General features: G+C 35.3%; 1 protein-coding gene across 1 annotated transcript in view; it reads right to left on the bottom strand.

Moving 5' to 3' along the window:
• TUSC3 (tumor suppressor candidate 3) overlaps nucleotides 1-23,191 on the bottom strand; it is a 591,066-nt gene that overhangs the window by 111,223 nt on the left and 456,652 nt on the right. The window contains exon 6 of the mRNA XM_047092210.1: nucleotides 18,111-18,200. Coding sequence (XP_046948166.1) covers nucleotides 18,111-18,200 — 90 coding nt within the window. The remainder of the gene's footprint in view (nucleotides 1-18,110; nucleotides 18,201-23,191) is intronic.

Raw genomic sequence — 23,191 nt, 5'->3', positions numbered from 1 at the left:
AAAAAAACAAAACAAAACAAAACTTTAAAAGTACTATTTTACCTTTAAGTGCTTTGTATTAACATTGAAGTAGATTTTTCCAGTGCCTTTAGTTATGGCCTAATAGAAAGTCTCTGTTCTTTATGACACTAAATGAAGTCTTAAAAGGCACAAAGCATTCCAGTGGCTTGTCATTCTTACCTAAACTCGTAAGAGGGGGAAAAAAAAAGTCCTATGCAATCAGAATCTAGAATTCATTAGAAAACCCAACTATAATAAATGAAGTTTCATCCTGCATTTAAACTTCTTTCTAAAGCAAGTATTACTTTTTTTTAAAGTGTATTCTGTGCAGTATTTTTTCCCACTTTATTGAGATAAAGACTTGTAACACTGTGTGCAACCCATGAATTTGATACGCTTATATACTGCAAGGTGATTAACACTACAGCATTAGCTAAAACTTCCATCCTGTCACGTATCACCATTTCTTTTTTTGTGGTGAGCACATTTAAGATCGTAGCAACTTTATATGATACAGTATTTTTAACTATATTCATCCTGCTTTAAATTATATCCCCAGCATCTTATACATCTTATAACTGGAAGTCTACATCCTTTGCCCAGTAATTCCCTGTTTCCCATCCCCAATGCTGGTCACCACTGCTCTGCTCTGTATTCCAGTAGTATGCATGCCATCCTCTTAGCTATGCAGCCCTACTGCTTTTTCACCTTAAAATCAACAGTATACACTGAGGGAAACACTGGTGACAATGGCACATAGTTTGTGGTCATGAGTAGAATCTGTATATAATGGGTCTCTTTGTCCACTCTGAACTTCTGATTCTAGCTTTCATAGTCCAATGTTCGAACTAGATTGAGCTAACTGGATGAGACAGCTTAATTAAAGACTGTGGGGTATGTTGTTGGGTCTTCATTTAGCTATTAGCTTTTTTTTTTATTTATTGAAATTAAACATTTGCAAGTGCTTGGGTGGCTCAGTTGGTTAAGCCTCCAACTCTTGATCTTGGCTCATGTCATGATCTCACGGTTCCTGAGATCAAGCCCCACGTTGGGCTCTGTGCTGACTGCACGGACCCTGCTTGGGATTCTCTCTCCCTTTCTCTCTTTGCCCCTCCCTCGCTTGTGCTCGTTCTTGCTCTCTCTCAAAATAAATAAACATAAACAAAACTTAAAATTAAACATTAAACATTTGTAATGTTTGTTAGTGTTCATATTTTCATATATTAATTACAGAATAAAACATATCTGCAAGACCTAAAAATGTTACTAGAATGAGTTTCACTGTATTGAACTTAAATTTAAGCGTATACAGAGTGTAAAGAAAATTGATAGTGCACTCAGTATGATGCTGTGCTGATTTGCAAGTTTGTTTGTTTGTCACTATTAAGATGCTATGTAATAGCACAAGCCAAGTACTAATGGTTCACTTAACAGCATGAAAGCCATCACAAAAGCAGTTATTACTGTGTAGCTAGAGGGAAACTATACAACGGTATGGTTACATGGGACAGAAACATATTCCCTGTTAAAAAAAAAATCATCTTCAATAAAATGCATTCAGTGAAATAAGTACTTATTATAACTCCCAACATATATGAATGAAGTGTTGTTTGTTTTTTTTTTCTTAATTTCCCAAGATCTCACTTTTAGCTGCTGCCTGAGGACTGCTATGGGTTTACCATATAAAACCCAAAATATTTTGCTGCATTGAAGTCAGTTCAGTTGTGAATGAAACGAAGAGCTGTGCCCTCTGTGTACATGCAAAAGCACTGTATTGCAAAAATGGCATGCTGCTTCATCTAAAATTTATCCTCAATGAAGCACTTTTTGGGGGCCCCTGGGTGGCTCAGTCAGTTAAGGGTCCACCTTCAGCTCAGGTCATGATCTCACCATTCGTGGGTTTGAGCCCCACATTGGGCTTTTAGGTGACAGCTCAGAGCCTAGAGCCTGCTGCAGAATTCTGTTTCCCTCCCTCTCTGCCCTTCCTCTGCTCACTCTCTCTCTCTCTAAAAAATATATATATATATATACACATTAACAAAAAGTTTTTTTTTCCAAAAAATGGAAGTACTTTTTCTGTGTCTCAGGCAGCCACGTTGTCTTACATTTTCCCCAATTCCTATACACTTTTATGCCTCAGGGATCTTGCATATGTTAGCTTTTTGAAGGACCCATTTTAGTCCTAAGTTAGAAATTGTCTAAAACTTATTTAAACTAAACGTAATTATCTTGAATGAAAATATTTACAAGGGTGTTGGGTACTTTCACGGTAATCTTCCTACCTCCACCAGAGACAATGTCAACATACCATTAAAGTTTTTAACCAAACACTTAATCATAATCAACATATTGAAGGTACACAGAAACCTTACAATAGAGTTTGGAATTGGGATTCTGCCCTTTCACTTATTCATGTTTTTATTTTTCCATCCAGTAAATATTTCTAGGGACCCATTAAATGCTAGGTACTTTATTTGCCTTAGTAGTGCCAATATATCATGGAGCTCATAGACAAGTGGAGAAATGTAATATACAGGTTTGCCTAAAGTCTCAGTTAGTAAAGCCTTACCTATTATTGCCCTGCATGGTAACAGAACCTAGCATTGTTTTATAATTCTGCCTCAGTACCACGGTCACTTTGTTGGTGTGATCCTGCATCTTACATCTTGCAAGCTTTGCCTTAAATCTTCTTATTGTTTGTGTGTCCAGTTGGACTTGGGTAAAACTTAATGCCTTTCTACCATCTGTTGCTGCTATTCTATGCCTCCAGCATCACATCTGCACTCTTAATCCTAAACTCTGACTGACCTTGATTACCAACTTCTGGAACTAGCCCAAACTATCCCTACACCTACTTTAAACTGTTGCCGCTTACAATTCTAGCAGTTGTGTAGGAACCTGGGATTTGTATCCTTACTTTTCATTAAAGCATTTCACATATGAGAGATATTAAATGAATAGTTGAAAAGAGGAATAAATCTTTCTCTACCAAAAGGAACTCAAACTGTATATTCACCCTCTCAAAAATATTTATTTAAAACAATGGTTTTCCCTCTAAGGTTTGTTTGCACTTTGTAATTAAAACACTGAAAGCACATACACAGAAGATAAAAGAACTATAAAATGTGTTTTCTTATGTCACACTTATACTTATTAATCTAACATAGTTAAATATTCTGAGAATCCAGAATAAATGCAGTATCAGAAACAAACAAAGAAAACAGAAGACGATCCCTTCCACAGAGAAAAGGATATATTACTTTCTAACTAGTTCATAGTATTTAAATTTTTCCAATTTGAGAAAATTATTTAGTGCATTGAAAAGAGTAATGTGGTTTTTAAAACCCAAGGAAATTATTCTCATCCTACCAATAAAATTGAGTCTGTTATATTAAACATAATTCATAATGGACATACACATTCTAGTTTTAAAAAAGCATTTTAAAGTTTTATCTTTACAGCTTCAAAATAAGACCATGAGAGACTCTTAAAAACTGAGAATAAACTGAGGGTTGATGGGGGGTGGGAGGGTGACGGGTATTGAGAAGGGCACCTGTTGGGATGAGCACTGGGTGTTGTATGGAAACCAATTTGACAATAAATTTCATATTAAAAATAAGACCATGTAAAGGTCAATAACAGAGTAATTCCTGTTTAATGCATGATTTTTAAACATCATTATATTTTGATTCTCTAAAAAGCTCATCAGTGATTTAAATACAATTAACTTTTCATAAACCTGGATGAAATTTACATTCAAAAGTGATTTTAGTATATTATATTGCCTTTAGGTAAAAGGATTAGGAGCTATGGAAAAACTCATAAAATTTAAGTATTAGCTTCAGTAAAATATGTTTTAATGTTTTTATATTAAGGAAGCTTTATCTATTTATTTTTTTTTTGTAAAGTCTTAAGTACCACCAGTCACATATGTCATAAATACTTACCAAAATCAAAAACTAAAATATACTGTGTTACTTTTATATTAAAAAAAAAAGGTCACAGTAGCATTTGATCATGTTGTTATATTATGCTTTAGTTTATAAATAAGTTCTCAAACTCCAGAATAATTAGTAACTCTAAAGGGAAGAAACGATAATATGCACTGGTGAAATTTCCCATCATTTTGGATGAGTCATGCTCAATATTTTAAAATAACAATAGATCTCTCACCTGCTTCCTCCTTCTCCCTAAATGTTATTAAACTTGTGGTGTCACTTTAGCTAAAAATTAAAATAGCCTAAAGCATGTAAGAATAGCACGTAGGTAGAAAAATGAGTCATATATTTTTTCTGTTAATTCTGGTTTATAACGAACACATAATGTATTTTATTTTGGAATGATGTTCTTACTTTCTCCATATTTCTAAAACCCTTTCTCTTTCCTAGTTCAACTGTCACTTTTTGATAAAGCTGCTTCTTTATGTCCTTGGACACCTATAAAATTCTTCTATTCAGAATGGCCATGACAGGTATTTGTCGTGTTTATTCCTTTCAACTTTATATTTTTGAACAACCATGTCCACTAATAAAATTAAAGTATCTTGAGTACAGACTGAAATGTTACTCACCTTTATAATCCTCTTTAAGACTGTATGTATGTGAATGAATGAACAAGCCAAAAAATATGCACACAAAATGACCAAACCTCATGGATTTATGTGCATTTTTTTCTGTATTTAGGTTACTAATGCTGCCTGTGTTTCCGAGATGTTTAGAAAATGTCAAAGTTTTTGCTTTGGTTTGTTTTTTGCTTATTTTCAAGTTAATCTTCAAAAAGTAAGTGCTTTATCTACCTAGTTATTTATTTGTTTATTTTACTAACTAGGAGAACACTGACTAAAATAGTATAGAGAGGATTATGAAATTATTTTCTTGCTGTATAACTGTATATGTGTAGTCTGCTTAATAGGCTACCTATACAGGTGGCTGCTTATTCCTTTCATGCACTACAATTTAACCCAATTGAAAGATTCTGGACTTGTTCCAAGTGTATTTAATTTGAACTTACCCCAAACTGGGTAATAAAATAGAGAGTTAATATATACCATAAAATGCTTTAAAACAATTTTAAATTATTGTTTGCCTCTACTATAGTGTCTACTCTTATTTTATCCATGAGTGTAACTTTTTTTTTAAAAAAATTAAGCTTCATTCCTGAAATGAATTTTATAACAGATGTAGTAGCAGAGCTGCTGTGTTAATAATGCAAAAATGCCTTCATTCTCTCCCAAGGAAGCAATTACTGTGAAAAGCAACATTTTATTTCTGCCAAGGAATAAAATTATTGTGTCCGACATCACATCTCACAAGAATCTGTCAAAAGCCCTGAAAGTTAGGTAACATTAGTTTCTTTTCACTATTTTTTTTTTCGACAATTGCATTTTTAGAAAATTGTCATTTTTTTTTCGACGAACAACAAAAGGGAACACTGTGAAGTAAGTTGCCACTCACTGTGTATCTGGAAATTTTTGGCAACTTATTTACTTATTCAATCTTTAAGTTACAGTTTCAGGTTCAAAATGTAAACAATGAGTCTTCAGGAATCCTTTCCAGTTAAACGATACTGCATCATACCACTGTACTCTTTCACCAAAGTACAGATCTGCTTAGGTTCAAGTTAATTGAATATGCAAACTAGTACCCACAATTTATTCTCATCCACTCAAACTTCTAAGGGACCAAAAATGGGACAGCCTTTTTAAAAAAAAAATTAATAGTATAAAAAGTGTGTAAGATTGCACACATATTAAGTACTCTATCAATTTCTGCTGTTCTTAAGGAGTCCTACAGCTTTTCGATTCACACAAAGTATCTCAAGCCTCACATATGAAGAAGAAACATCTGAATTATTATTATCGTAATCTCTATGGCACCTAAATTGTTTGGAACTATTGTATCTCAAAACAATATCTCTTGTCAGGTGATTGCAGTATCTGACAGTGCATTTTGATATTTAGGAGATTTTCCCTATACCTTTCCCTCATTTTACATACAAATTGTTTTTTATACTTTGGATTGTGGTATGCCTTCATGATATTCTTGTATTGTTTATATTTTAAGTTTTTATAAGTAGAAAAAAATTATTTTTCTCCATTTTGCTTATTGGTTAATATATTAAGTTTTGAAAGCATGGATGTCTTCAGTATATATTAAACAACTAACGGGTTTATTAAAATACACAAACAACATACCTGCTAAAGGGGTACTATCCAAAATCTATAAAGAATTTATCATACTCAACACTCTTCCCCAAAAACCAAAAACCTAGTTAAGAAATGGGCAGAAGACTTGAATAGACACTTTTCCAAAGAAGGCAGCCAGATGGCTAACAGACACATGAAAAGATGCTCAACATCACTCATCATCAGGCAAATACAAATCAAAACCACACTGAGATACCACCTCACACCTGTCAGAATGGCTAAAATTAACACCACGAGAAGCAACGTGTGTTGGGGAGGATGCAGAGAAAGGGGAACCCTCTTGCACTGTTGGTGGGAATGCACACTGGTGCAACAGGTCTGGAGACCAGTATGGAGGTTCTTCAAAAAATTAAAAATAAAACTATCCTACGATCCAGTAATTGCACTATTAGGCATTTACTCAAAAGGTACAAAAATACAGAATTGAAGGGGTACATGCACCTCAACGTTTAAAGCAGCATATAGCCAACAACAGCCAAACTATGGAGAGAGTCCAAATGTCCATCGACTGAAGAATGGATAAAGGAGAGGTGGGGTGGGTGTGTGGGTTTGTGTGTGTGTGTGTGTGTGTACAATGGAATATTGCTCAGCCATCAGAAAGAATGAAATCTTGCCTTTTGCAATGACGTGGATGGAGCTAGAACGCATTATGCTAAGCGAAATAAATCAATCAGTGAAAGACAAATACCATATGATTTCACTCGTATGTGAAATTTAAGAAACAGCAGATAAACATATAGGAAGGGGTAGGGGGAAAGAGAAGAGAGGGAAACAAACCACCAGAGGCCCTTAATGGTAGAGAAGAAACTGAGGGTTGATGGAGGGAGGTGGGTGGGAGATGGGTGAGATGGGTGATGGGTACTAAGGAGGGCACTTGTTGTCAAGAGCCCTGGGTTTTGTATGTAAGTGGTGAATCAATGAATTCTACTCCCGAAAGCAATATTGCACTGTATGTTAAGTAACTTGAAATACAGAAAGACACAAAGAGGAAGGGAAGGAGCAAATGAATGAATATATAAGGGCAGTCAAGTTTAATGTAGCATTGGAACCAAAATCATTTATACCTATCTTGAAAGTTTACAAATCAGGAAAAGTTCTGTTAACACTCATCTAGTGTTACATGGTTCCAAATATATCAAGTATGGGAGGAATAATACTAGGTGTGAAGCTTATGCTTCTGAAACATTACTTAATAGTGTTATACATAAAGAACCATGGATCTTCCTGTGCATCTGTCGACAACTTGTATTCCCCATGAATAGCCCAACAGAGCCATAATAGGATGAAATAACACACAAAACACTCTGGTAAGATAAAAGAGATATGGCATGTGAAGTGAAACTATTTCTGGGGTATACGTAAAATACATGAAAGCATATTAATGAAAACATACAGTGAACTTTGATGAAGTTCTTAAACACAAAGAAACTGTGCACCAATGTCCACTTCAAATGATCCTGGATGTTAATGGAAGTTCTCCAGAACTTTGGCATTAGGGATCCTTTGCTTTGCTTTGTAGTTCTGTTTCAAGTTTTGCATTCTGCTGAATCTCTACCAGTGTCATAACCAGAAGGAAGGATAAGGTGTATCAGGCGATCATGATACATGTACGTGATACATGATACATGATACATCATCATGTAAGGTGATACATCAGGTGTAGTGTCTTAACCCTGAATCTCTCTCTTCTGTTTCACTATCATCTTTTTATAGTCTCATCTTGGGAATAGATACAGACTCATTCCCTTTGTTCAACTGTGTGTATGTAGGAGGTATTTACTTGATGCAAGAAAAAGCCATTCAATTCTCAGTGGCTTTTTAAGCTCTCTGCTCATATTTTGAATGGCTAGCCTGGTTTTTAATGTTCTGCATTTCATATTTGTCATGCCTTTACAGTTTAACACAAGAACATTCTCTTTAATCTACTACCTATAGATAGCACTTTGCTTAACTACATAATATATTCTTTCCCCTTGATAAGAAACTATAAGGTGGTACCATTTTCTGATACATATATTTCGTAATTTTCTAAATCTCCAAAACGAGCACTTATTTTATGATCAAAGGGTAAATTTTAAAAGCAAAAGCTGAAATACAAGAAGGCAAAGTATCCTATTTCAAAAAATAATTAGAAGAATCAGATAGTAAAGAAAAACAACGTGGAAGTAAATGATAACTTTTTTGGACTACACCTAGCCTCACATATCTTTAAGTCTCTAGGGCCTTATTAGGCCCTGGTCATATTTAAAAGGATCATGGTTGCCAAGAATACAGAGGTCTCATGACCTTCACCCCATATTTAATTAAGCAATCTTTATGCAGAAAATAGGAGGCATCATCCCTGATTCAGATTGTTCAGGGACTCAGATTTCTTAGCATTTCAGGCAAAATTTTAAAATGGATTTTATTGGCAAGATTCAAACATTAACCACTGTTACTAACAACTTAGACATATATATTTAAAAATAATTGAGTCTAATTATCATCAATTTAGTCCATGAATGACTCTTTATCATGTTACAAGACCCACCATTCTAATTCTGGCTCTATTACTCTCTCTTGAAATGTTACTCTTCCTCACTTGTAAAAGACCTGCTCTCTCTGACCTCATAGTATCGTTACTGAACATCTATTAGCTACCGCACACCAAAGCACTTGACATGTTATATCCTAGCATTTCCCGGAGTGTGTCTAGTAGCTACGTTAAGATGGAGGCAAAATTAAGTTGAAAGGCACCAGGTTAAACAAAATTAAATAAGTTTTTTTTAATCCATGAATATGTACCATAAACTTCTACATGAATAATATTAGATGCAGTGTTTACCAAACATGTGATGAGGAAAAGATTCTAGAGCAGCCTATTAGGTAAGTTTTACCATTAGACAAACTCATCTACAAAAAATATGTGGTAGAGTTGAACTCAGAATTATTAGCATTCAAAGCATGTATTGTTTTAAGCACGTATTTAAAACATTTTTCATTATTTAAGTGCCACTGAATGATATTATTATATTACCTTCCAGTGTGTAACATAGTAATCCCCTACTTATTAACATGATGAAATGAACATAATAATAACTAGCTACAATCTGTCACATAAAAAATTGTTAAAATATTAACTGTATTTCCTATGCGATACATTGCATTACCCTAATTTTATAATCAGAAGTCGGTACCTTTTAATGCTCTTCCCCTATTCCACCCATCTCCCAACCTCTCCCTTCTCCCCTCTGGCAACCATCCCCTCTGTTTCCGCTTTGTTCATTTGTTTTTTAAATTCCACATAGAAGTGAAATTATATGGTATTTGCCTTTTGTCTTGCTCTGACATACTTCACTTAGCATAATATCCTCAAGGTTCCTCCATGTTGCCAAACGACAAGAATTCATTCTTTTTATAGCTAAAATTCCACTGTGTATGTGTGTACATACCACAACTTTATCCATTCACCTAACAGGGAACACTTAGACTGTGAAAATATCTTGGCTGTTGTAAATAATCCTGCAAGAAGTATAGGGGTGCATATGTCATTTCAAATTAGTGTCTTCGTTTTCTTTGGGTAAATACCCGGAAGTGCAATTGCTGGATCACACAGTTCTATTTTGTAGTTGAGAAACATCCCTATGATTTTCCACACTGGTGTCACCATTTTGTGTTCCCATCAACTGTGCGTCAGGGTTCCCTTTCCTCCTGCTAACACTGGTTATTTTCTGTCTTTGTGATACCATCCATTCTCACGTGTCTGGGATGATATCTCTTTGTGGTTTTGCTGTGCATTTCCCTCATGATTAGTGGCTCTGAGCATCTTTTCATGTACCTGTTGGTCATCTATATGTCTTCTTTGGAGAACTGTGTCTGTTCAGGTCCTATGCCCATTTTTTAAATGGTATATTTTTTCTGATACTGAGCTGTGTGAGTTTTCTATGTATTTGGGATATTAATCCCTTATCAAATATATCATTTGTAAGTATCTTCTCCCATCCAGTAGTTGCAATTTCATTTGTTGATGATTTCCTTTGCTGTGTAAAAGCTTTTTTGCTTGATGTAGTCCCGTTTGTTGATTTTTGTCTTTTTTGCTCTTCTCTAAAGAAACAGATCTAAAAAAATATTGCTCAGACCAATGTCCAATACTATGTTACCTTTTAAGAATTTTATTTTCCAGACTTATATTGAAGTCTTCAATTCCTTTTGAGTTTATTTTTTGTATGGTGTAAGGTAGTGGTCCCATTTCATCCTTGTGCAGCTGTCCAGTTTTCCCAACACCATGAAGAGACCATCTTTTTCACCATTGTATGTTCTTGCCTCCTTTGTCAAAGATGAATTGACCATACACACATGGGCTTATTTTCAGATTTTCTAATCAGCTCCATTGATTTGTGTGTTTTTGTGCTCGTACTACAGTATTTTGATGACATAGCTCCGTAGTACAGTTTGAAATCAGGGAGCCTGACACCTCCAGCCTTGTTTTTCTTTCTTAAGATTGCTTTCTTTTGTGGTTCCATACAAATTTTAGATTTCTTTGTTCTACTTCTGAGAAATATGCCCTTCGTATTTTGATAGGGGTTGTACTAAAGCTACAGATTGCTTTGAGTAGTACAGACCTCTCAGTGTTAATTCTTTCTACTCATTATCACGGTGGATCTTTCCATTTGTTTGTGTTTATCTTCATTTCTTCTGTCAACGACTTACAGTTCGCAGAGTACAGAAGAATGTTTATAGAAGTATAATAGCATGCACACAGAAAAGTTCCTATTTCACAAGTTTACAATTAGATGAATTTCACAAACTGATAGCACCTGTGAATATACCACCTAAATGAAGAGATAGATGTCGAGAAGCTGTCTCATGTCCCATTCTAGCTACAACTCACACAGCTCAAAGGGACTACTTTTCTAACATTTAACACACAGATAAGTTCTGCCTGGTTGTGAAGTTAAATACATTTTTTTTTTTGTGCCAGGCTTCTTTCACTTAACATTTCATTTTTGAAATCAGTTCTTTTTGTTCTAAGTAAAAAGCAACTACATATATTCCACTGTTTGTACTATGATTTATTTAATCATTCTGTTGATAGACATTTGGGTTGTTGCCACTCTGGGACTATTAAGAATAATGCTATTAACATTTTTGTACACTGCATTTGGCAATCATTTCCATGCATTTCTCCTGAATATACATTTATGAAATGAAATTTCAGGATCATGGGTAGGAGTCTGATCAGTTTCACTACATGCTGTCAGCTTTTAAATTGCTTGAACCAATTCCTGTTCTAGTGACTGAAACTCTGCATGGTATCAGTGCTATTGATTTTAATCATTATGGTAAATGCAGTGCAGCACCTTATTGTGTTTTAACTTTCACATACTTAATAAAGTAATAATAAGGTTGAAATCTTTTTCATATGTTTATGCTTCCACACAGTATTATGGTGTCACTGTAGCCATATACGCGTTCATAGGTTTGTGAAAACTCATTCTGTTAAATTGGTCTATTTGTTTATCCTTCGATGAATAAAATCCATCTTAGTTAATGCGGCTTTAAAGTAAGTTTTGAAATCTGGTGACCTAAAGTTAGAGTTAGCTTTGTACTTCTCTTTCAACACTGTCTAACTGTTCTTATGCATTTGAATTTCCTGTAGATTTCCTAAAGTATAACCTGAAATTTAAAATACCACGTGATAATGCTGATGTATATCTAATAAATCAGTGCCCTAAGTAAAAACTGTCAGTCTGAAGGAGAAAAAAAAATAAGCCTTTTAATAACTAATGTGGCTTTTATGCTTAAAAAATGTAACACTAGATGTTATAAAGCCAAATTCTATTAAAACTTACTTATACAGAGAAATGTCAATCTCATTATGTAATTAATATGTGGCACAAAAGATCTCATCATCACCCAGAATTCTATTTAGAATTTACAACTTCAGAGAAAAGCAGGGGAAAAAAATCCACTATTTTGGGAAATCACAGATTTTCGTGGCACAATCCTAAGGTATTTACAAAGTTACTTCACTTTAACATAACACTGAAATAATCCTTCATGAATAATTTTAACACAAATTCTTCTGACCACCTAAGATAGAGTTGAAATACAACATTTCTGTAACTTAGCAAAACTGAACAAAAATTACAACTCAATTAGCTGATCTTTGTGTATAATAGTTACCTACAAATAAGTCTTTAAAATGTGAGTGGAGGTTCCCTTTGTCATTTTATTCCATACCACTGAAAGAGGTAAATAGCCTCTTTATAATAACACAAATGCTACATGGTAATTTCTCTTTAGAAATGTAGGTTAAAATATGAAGAAATTACCAAAGAAGGATAGTGCTAATTTTTAAGTTATATCTTAAAATTTAAATACATCTATTATAAAGAAAAACATTTACTATTATCATTCTAATGAGCAATCATTAAAGTTCTGTACCAGTAACCATTTCATTTTGTAAAGCAAAGTTAATCTTCTATTTTGTTTCAGTAATATGAAAACACATTATTATGTAAATCAATTCATTAAAACAAAACTTAAACCGTAATTTCCTGTTTCACTGTATGTTGACATTATGCATATAAAAAGGCAGGAAGAGAAATTTTGCTGGAATATGTTAAAATGCAAAACAAGAAAAAAGCTACATACTCATGGGCAACATTCAGCTTCCCCTTTACTGGATGCTATAATAGGCCCTTTCTACACTGCTAAGCAGTTAGCATTTCACATAAACCTTCAACTGTAGCCACATCTCTCATGCAATTGTTTCTGTAGTAAGAAACTCCAGAATTTCTAAGACCTTTATATTTATGTGAAATAAAAGGGGGTGAAGAGTTTGGAACAGAATTCATTTGTTTAAATGCCTTGGCTATGGTTTCAATTTCATCATTTCTATCATTTTTATTAAGGTGCTGAAAGTTACGATAAATATGTTAAAAGAGGTACATAAGAAGGAAATGTTTTTCCCTTTCAAAATACAGAAAATTCTCTTAATGTGTTCCTCTGAGCCATCAGAGTTCCTTTTCCTAAGAGCCACACCAATCTCTACCTGAAAAACAAATAACTTTCTAAATAAAGAAAATGTGTCTCTAATCTGAACTTTAAATGTTCCTGTCACATTAAGGTCAGTAACTGGTTTATGCTGAATTAACAGTGACATGTTAATCCTATTATTCTTCTGACTAGTGAGAAAAAAAAATTAAAAGGAGAATTAAGATAATCCAATTTAAGAAACAAAAATTTCCCAGTATGAAACCTTATAATCATTTAATAAAACATTTATTGAGAACAAGCTAAATGCAAGTTGTAAAGATAAAAAATAGCTTAGGAGAAACTCTGTATGTCTAAGGGCTTGACTAAAATGGGATATATGTCAGAGAAAGACAAATATATAATTTTACTCAAATGTAGAATTTAAGAAACAAAACAGTTGAACATGGGGTGGGGGGAAGAGGGAGGCAAACCACAAAATAGACTCTTAACTACAGAAAACAAACTGAGGGTTGCCGAAGGGGAGGTAGGTGGGGGGATTGGCTAGATGGGTGACGGGCATTAAGGAGGGTACTTGTTATGATGGACACTGGGTATCATATGTAAGTGATGAGTCACTTTAGTCCTGAAACTAGTATTACACTATATGTTAATTAACTGGAATTTCAATAAAAACTTGAAACATAAAACAACAAAGTAAAAAATAGGATATATGAATCATTAAAAAATTATTATACTAAAAATGCATAGATACATAAGTGGACTAACTACATGTTAATAAATATATAAAGAAAGTAGGGAGCACTTCCAATGTAATTAAGAACTAACACATCTCAGCAGGATGGCAAATCAGGTGAGATTTGATAGATACAGAGAACGCTCCAGGAATGGAAACAGCAAAATAAAGCATATATTCAGGAAACAAGCAACAGTGCAAATATGCGAATACTGAGTTTTTTTGCAAAGCAGAGTTATCAAGTTAAAAAAGCAGAATTATAAGGGCCAGGAAATGGAGAGGCTCTTGAACTGGTAACTCAGTTCCATACACATATTAATATTATACCTATAACAAGTTATGTTTCAGGAATATTCATCTGGTAGCCCAAAATATTCAGCTATGAAGTGTAGTGCCTCACACGCACTGAGTAAGCAACAGGTCATATCCACCGTCATCACCGCTATTAGCACAAACATTTTAGAAGCTTACTCCAGTAAACTACATGGAATAATGAACTACATGTTTTGTATTAACTACATATAAACTACAGTAAACTACATGTATTAGAAAAGCAGTAGTTGAGGGGCGCCTGGGTGGCGCAGTCGGTTAAGCGTCCGACTTCAGCCAGGTCACGATCTCGCAGTCCGTGAGTTCGAGCCCCGCGTCAGGCTGATGGCTCAGAGCCTGGAACCTGTTTCCGATTCTGTGTCACCCTCTCTCTCTGCCCCTCCCCCGTTCATGCTCTGTCTCTCTCTGTCCCAAAAATAAATAAACGTTGAAAAAAAAAATAAAAAAAAAAGAAAAGCAGTAGTTGAAATATTAATAGAGATTACAGTAAGAATGAAGGGTAGCAGAATATGACACTTCAAAATATGCCACTGGTGTCAATGATGAAGTTTTGGGAGCATGGTGGGGTGGTGCAGAGCCGACGGCCAAGAAAGAATTCTGGAAGATGTCTTTGGTGCAAAAAGGCAATTTTATTAAAGCATGGGGGCAGGACTCATGGGCAGGAAGAGCTGTACTCTTCCTGGTTGTCCACAACCCTTAGGGTTGTGATGGGTAACTCATTATACACCCTCAGGTTGGTTGGGAGGAGGTCAGGGATAGAGTTATTCTCTAAGAAATTTTGGACGCCAAGTTTCCAGGACCTTGAGGGGCTAGCTGTTGCTAGGGAAACACCATTTATCACCGTTTAATAAAACCTCAGTCATGAGACCCTTCAGATGTATATGGAGGCGGAGCATAAGCCTGGAGTCTGATTGCCAGCATATATCTTGGGGCAGTGAGAAAAATGAAGTAGACTTACAGGATCCTCCAGGTTGGGACAATGTTAAACTAAGGTTCTCTTTTGCCACTGACAAAGTGTCATCATCGAGGTAGCTAGCTCCTAGAGGGAGGTCACTCTGCCAGTTTCAAGGACTTCTCAATGGGCTACAGGTAGTAAGGGAATTTAGTTTTTCATTTGCTTTAGTCTCTCGCATTATCATGGCCAAGCACTTAAACCCCGTTCCTTTGTTCTTGGGTAGCCAGGGGTGTCCCAGGAATATCACACATATTCCACCTGGGAATGAGGCAGTGTGTCAGCCCATATTTTGCCCTCAGCTTGCCTCATACTCCCCCATCATAAGGATTATTTTGAGCTGAAGGCAACCAACAAGCAGATACAACAAAAGCATTCTGCCCTCCCCAATCTGGCTAAAAGCAGCATATACATCTACAAAGGTGTCCCTCCTCCCCCCTTACCAGGAAGGACAAAGGTAAATTTCTGGAGACAACTTTAGACCCTTATGAATGGAAGGAAGGCACCTGTGACTTAAATCTGCGTAATACATCTTACTTTTCCTGGTCACCTGCACAAATGTGGCCTCCCCTCCACACATTTCTGTCTCTCTTTAACTAACGATGGTATTTGAGCATGTACATTAAGTTATCTCTGTGTGTTTACAAATTTTTCCAAGTACCTCCTATGTATGCAGGCAGTATACATGTTAATAAATGTGATTTTCTCTTATAATTCTGTATTTTATTATAGGGATCCTAGCTAAAACCTCTCAAGAGTAGACAAGTTACCACATTTCATAGGAATGTTGATTAATTTTCCATATACTTGAACAAATCGAACAATATAAAAAGCAATGCTTAATGCTTTCAACCTAAGGAATATTCTTTTAAAAGAATGTTAAAAGACAGTAATGATAAACTTAGAAGATTTCCTAAATTTACATGTTTAGATATCATGAACATAACAGTGAGCAAATCTTTGTGTCAGGACGTTCTTTATGTAATATGAAAATATCAGTGACAAAAACCGATAGAAAGTCATGCTGTCAGGTGCTTATATCTTACTGGTATCATGACAAAAGCCAGACACGCACAAAAATAATACAAAATAAGTAGATAACACAGCATGTTAGAAGATGATAAAGTGCTATGAAGAAAAAATAAAACAGAAAAGGGAGATAGTGCGGGCACTGGGGAGAAAGAGAGGAAAAGACTACACTTTCCAACAGGATGGTCAGAAAGACTTGCTTGAAAAATATTTCCAATTATTTTTCTTTAAAATAATTCAATTTGAATATTAAAAACATTCAATTCTTCTAAGTAGTGACAGATTTCAAAAACATACACATAGCAAAACCCATGGCTAAATGACGATGGCAGCTGAGCATCCAAAGAAACTAACTCTGACTCCGTATCATTGCCATCTTTAGGAGAAATCTAAGTACGTTCACAAAAATATGAGGCCAAATTGATTATTATGTAGTATCTAATCTGGCAATTAGCAACTAGTCCTTAAAACCTGACTGTGCAGTCAAGGAACAGGCAATTGAATAAAGTGAATTATATCCTTGTATTACAGAGTTACACAAAGAACTTTAAGGAAAGTCACAATGTAGGAAGAAGAAATAAGTAACTTGTTGGCTTTAATATTAAACATATTTCAAGTATTGTGAGCAGTGAAGAATAAATCTCATAAGGTTATGTTATAATCTATACTTATAGAGAATTTATAACTATACTGCCATATGAAAATTTTATTCAGAACCACAATTTTAGAAATTAAGAATTTATTATCCTAGGTGATTGCAGTAACATGGTTATGATTTTCAAAGGCCTTATCTTTTAGGGATGCTTACTATAGTATTTCTGTATGAAATGAACTGACATTGAGCACTTCTTTCAAAAGAATCCAACAGCAGGTAAAGAGAATGGAGTGGGGGACTAGATGAAACAAGGATTGGTTATGAGCTAGTAACTGTTTGGCCATTGGTATATGAGGGTTGTCATGACATTATTTTCTCAGAATCTGTATGTTTTCCAAATGAAAAAGTTACAGAAAAAATTACATTTTTAAACAGTTAATCATCACCAACCTAATAAATACTAAGCCCCAAAGACAGTTGATCTATTACAATATATCCCATTCACCAAAAAAAAAAAAAAAGAACACCTGAAATAATCCTCCTGAAAACAATACCCTAAAAAAGGAAAGCAACAAAATAAGTAAATTCAGTAGTAGTTACTAATGTTAACTTTGCTACTGATTTCATTAATGTCACTTTTAATTTTGTAGCAAACAATTGTTAGCATTCTAATACAAGGACTACCAGAGTTCATAATGATGTTTTAATTACTCTCTTCTGAACTAAATTAAATTTACCACTGATAGGACAGTGACTACAAACTGTTCCTATTTCCTCTGCTGGCATTACATATTATTACCGGAGCAATATGTAAAGTTGAAAAAGTAGGTTATGAATGTCTATTCGATATGGTAGGAACATTAATTTTTTTTTCTTTTTTAAGTTTATTTATTCACTTTGAGAGAGAGAGAGACAGCAGGAGTAGGAGAGGGGCAGAGAGAATCCCAAGCAGGCTCTGCACCATCAGCACAGAGCCTGATGTGGGGCTTGAACTCACAAAACCGTTAGGTCATGACCTGAGCTGAAACTGAGTCGGATGCTTAACTAACTGAACCACCCAGGTGGCCCAGTACATTAATTTTCTTAAACAGCAAAGCAGTCCTCATCCCAAAAACAATATATTGTATATATGTGTATGTATATAGCAGAGGTAGTATTAGAAGAGAAAGAACAAACTTATAATTTACAAATAAAATCCTTTCTCACTAAATAGTAAACATAATTTCTGATTCCTATATAAACAAGATTAAAGTGCAAAATGTGGATACTTAGAACACACACTTACCACTTGTCCATTGTGTGGGTTCTTATGAGCATACGGAGGTCCACGGATATGATTCCACATCTGGCCAGAAGTCATAGCAAAGACTATACACTGAAAAACAGTGTATATGTGAGTTAAAGAATATCAGAATACTGAATTTTAAAAATATAATGGTCATGAAACTAAATTTAAAAAATCATGTATCAGTTCACCCATTGGCATGATTTTCACTTACTAACTGTGGGACTTTGGGTAAGTTATTTGTTTTCTGGCTTCTCATATTTATCTATAAAATAGGCATAAAAATCATGCTAAAAATGTTAATAATTAAATTCAATAACATATATAAAGCATCTGGCATAGTGGCAATCTGATATGTCCTAACCAAAGACAGTCCAAAGCATAGGTTATTAACCACCTAGATTCATAGTTGAAGGCAATTATATATATTATAAAATAGTGAAGATGAAGAATGTTTTTAACCCATTTAAATATACAGACCTCAACTCAGAGAAGAAGGCAGTGGAGGAGGATGACTCTAGGCTCTTCTCGTCCCATGAACATGACTAGATTAACTATCAGAGCATCCTGAATACCCCAAAAATTGACCTGAAGACTGACAGAACTCCACAACTAAAGGGAGAGAAGAGGTCATACTGAAGGAAAGAGTGAGAGCGAGAGCGAGAGCGAGAGCGAGAGAGAGAGAGAGAGAGAGAGAGAAGGGGATGGAGGAAGAAAGGGAGGGAGGGAGGGTAACCAAGCGTGAAAAGGGGGAAAAAACAAGGAGAATGGTCTTCCAAAGTCATTAGCTTAGAAAACAAGAGGGACTGAATTTCCTGAGTTCTTGCAACAGTGAGACCTAAAGCCTAGAGCTGTAAAGGTCAGAGGACTTGGCTGAGATAGAGTTCTCCTGTTCCTGGAGAGAAGGCAGGCAAACAACCTGGCTGGAGCCATTTTCCTCCATCACCACTCAGCATAAACACACACCACCTGCTGGAAGCAGCGCAGCTCTGATACTGACTGCTTACCTTGCTTACACCAAACCCCACACCCCTGCGTCTGGTGGGACTGCCTTTCTCGGTCAAGCTTGCCTCAGTTCCAACGGAGCGGGCCCCCTCCCCCAGACCAGCACAAATCCCTGCTCACGCCACGTCCCCCAAACAGAGTTCTGCAGGGCTTCAGTTCTGGTAGGGTGGCATCCGGTCTCATTTCACCAGAGTTAAAACTTGCCACATCTAGGCCAAGGACCAACCACTGCCCACAGCAGGCGAGGAGAGCCCCTGCAGATGACCAGCCTGAAGGCTAGAGCAGCCACAATACAACAGCAGAGTGCAAGCACCACACACCAGAGACACTCCTTAAAGTGCTACATGATCTCCTCTTCATAAGGCCAATATGGTGAACAGCAGAAAACATAACGGGCTTTTCTAATACACAGATGAAGGCAGAGACTTAGACCAAAGTGCCAAGACAGAGGAATTTATCCCAAAGGAAAGGACAAGATAAGGCGACAGCCAGAGAGCTAAGCAAAACAGATACAAGTAATGTGCCTGATGGAGAATTTAAAGCAACTCACTGGGCTTAAGAAAAGAATAAAAGGTATCAGGGAGACCCTTACCATAGAGATAAAAGAGTTAAAAAAAGAATCCCTGAGAGATGAAAAATGTGATGACCAAGATTGGAAACAGGCTTGATGCAATGAACAGCAGGCTGGAAGAAGTGGAGGAACAAATTAGTGAACTAGAAGATAAAATGATGAAAAATAAGGGTGAACAAAAGAGAGAGAGAAGAAGAATTATGGAACATGAGAACAGACTTAGGGAACTCAGTGACTCCATCAAATGTAATAACATTCATATTATAGGAGTCCCAGAAGAAGAGAGAGAAAGGGGGCCAGAAAATTTATTTCAAGAAATAATAGCAGAAAACTTCCCTAATCTGGAGAATGAAACAGACATCCAGATTCAGGAGGCACAGAGAACTCCAATCAAACTCAATAAATGGAGGCCAATACCAAGACATATTGTAATTAAATTTGCAAAATATACTGGTATAGAAAAAGTCTTAAAACAAACAAGAAAAAAGAAGTCCTTAACTTACAAGGTAAGACTGCTGAAGATTTCTCAACAGAAATTTGGCATGCCAGAAGGAAGTGGCATGGTATATATACTCAAAGTGCTGAGTGGGAAAAATCTACGGCCAAGTATACTCTATTCAGCAAGGCTGTCATTAAGTTTAGAAGGAGAGATAAAGAGTTTCACAGACAAAAACTAAAGGAGTTCATGATCACTAAATCAGCCCTGCAAGTAATATTAAAGGGGACTCAGAGTGGAAAGGAAAGACCAAAAGTGACAGAAACAAGAGAGGGTCACAGAAATCTCCAGAAACAACAAAACAAGTATTAAGATGGCAATAAACACTTATCATTACTTTGAATGTAAATGGACGAAACACTCCAATCAAAACATATAAGGTGTCACGATGGGTTAAAAAAAACACTATAGATACACATACAGATCCATCTATATGCTACCTACAAGAGAATCATTTTAGACCTAAAGACACCTACATACTGAAAGTGAGGGTATGGAGAAACATTTATCACACAAATGGAGGTCAAAATAAAGCTAGAGTAGCAATACTTTTATCAGATAAACTATACTTTGAAACAAAGACTGTACTAAGAGACAAAGGGCACTATATCACAATAAAGGGGACAATCCAACAAGAAGATATAATAATTGTAAATACTTACGTGTTCAGCATGGGAGCACCCATATATATAAAACACTAACAAACATAAAAGGAAGTAATCGATAGTAAGGCAATAAAAGTAGGCGAGTTTAACACACCATTTAAATTAATACATCATCTAAACAGAAAATACACAAGGAACCAATGGCTTTGAATGACACACTGGACTAGATGGACATAACAGATATATTCATAACATTCCATCCTAAAACAGGAGAATACACATTCAAGTACAAATGGGACATTCACCAGAGTAGATCACAGATTAGGTCACAAATCAGGCTTCCATAAATACAAAAACCTGAAATCATACCATGCAACTTTTCTGACCACAACACTATGAAATCAGAAGTTAACCAAAAGAAAATATCTGGAAAGACCACAAATATATAGAAGTTAAAAAACAGGCTACTGAACAATGAATGGTCAACTAGGAAATCAGAGAAGAAATTTTTTAAAAATACAAGGAAACAAATGAAGGGGGGGACCCACAAAAGTCCAAAACCTTTGAGATGTAACAAAGTGGCCCTAAGAGGGAAATATATAGCAATACAGGCCTACCCTAAGAAGCAAGAAAAATCTCAAAGAACCTAACCTTATACCTACAGGAGTTAGGAAAAAAATATAATAAAAGAAGCCTAAAGCCAGCGAAAGGAAGGAAATAATAAAGATCAGAGCAGAAATAATTATCTAGAAACTAAAAACAAAACAAAACAAAAAAACAATAGAACAGATCAATGAAACCAGGAGTTGGTTCTTTGAAAAAAAAAAAAAAAATCAATAAAACTGGTAAACCTCCAGCCAGACTTACCAAAGACAGAAAGGAACCAAATAAATAAAATCATAAATGAGAGAGGAGAAATAACAACCAACACCATATAAGAGTATTATGAAAAACTATATGCCAACAAATTGGACAACATGGAAGAAATGGATAAGTTCCTAGAAACACAAATGACCAAAACAAACAGGAATAAAGAGAAAATTGGAACAGATCAATAACTTGCAAAGAAACTGAATCAGTAATCAAAAAATTCCCAACAAACTAATGACCGGGACCAGATGGCTTCTCAGGTGAATTCCACCATACACTTAAAGAAGAATTAATATCCATTCTTCTCAAACTATTCCAAAAATATAGAAAAGAAAGGATACCTTTCAAAGTCATTCTATGAGCCTAATGTTACCCTGATACCAAGAGCAGATAAAGACTACAATAAAAAAGGGAACTACAGACCAATAACTCCGATGAACAGAAACACATCAATTTTTAATAAATGATAGCCAAGAGAATCCAGCAATACTCAAAAGCTCATTTATTCTCAAATCAATCAACATTAATAAAAGAAATAAGAACCATATGATCATTTAGATACACAAAAAGCATTTGACAAAGTACAAATCGATTCATAATAAAAACTCTCAACAAAGTAGGTTTAGCAAGAACATACCTCAACGTAATAGAGTCCATATGTGAAAAACCTGCAGCTAATATTAATTTTCAATGGGGAGAAACTGAGAGCTTTTCCTCTAAGGTCAGGAACACAACAGGGATGTCCACTCTCAGCACTGTTATTTAACATAGTACTGGAATTCCTACCTACAACAATTAGACAACAAAAATAAATAAAAGGCACCCAAACTGGCAAAGAAGAGGTCAAACATTCATTATTTGCAGATGACATGATACTGTACGTAGAAAACCCAAAAGATTCAACCAAAAAAAAATCGCTAGAACTGATACACAAATTTGCAGAATACAAAATCAACGTAGAGAAACCTGGCACATTTCTATACACCAATAGTGAAGCAGCAGAAAGACATTTACAACTGCACCAAATAAGATAGAAGATAACTAGGAATAAATCTAATCAAAGAGGTGAAAGACCTGTAGCCTCTGAAAACTATGAAACACTCTTGAAAGACATCAAAGATGAAACAAAGAAACAGACATTTCATGCTCATGGATTGGATTGGAAGAACAAATATCGTTAAAGTGTCTATATTATCTCTATTATCCACAGCAATCTACACATTTAACGCAATCCCTATCAAAATACCACCAGCACTTTTCACAGAGCTAAAACAAACAATCCTAAATGTGTATGGAATCACAAAATACCCCAGACAGCCAAAGCAACTTGAAAAAGAAAAGTAAAGCTGGGGGCACCACAATTCCAGACTTCAATTTATAGTGCAAAGCTGTAGTGATCAAAACAGTATGGTACTGATCAACAGAACAAAATAGAAAACCCAGAAATGAACCCACAACTGTATGGTCAATTAATCTTTAACAAAGCAGGAAAAAATATTCCACAAATGATGTTGGAAAAGCTGGACAGCAACAT

Source organism: Lynx rufus, unplaced genomic scaffold (genome assembly GCF_022079265.1).
Source record: "Lynx rufus isolate CCGP_SWC_20201006 ecotype Redwood Valley unplaced genomic scaffold, mLynRuf1.p SCAF_3, whole genome shotgun sequence".
Classification (NCBI taxonomy): domain Eukaryota; kingdom Metazoa; phylum Chordata; class Mammalia; order Carnivora; family Felidae; genus Lynx; species Lynx rufus.
The sequence above is the reverse complement of the archived record's forward strand: the minus strand, read 5'-3'. Positions and strand labels throughout refer to the sequence as shown.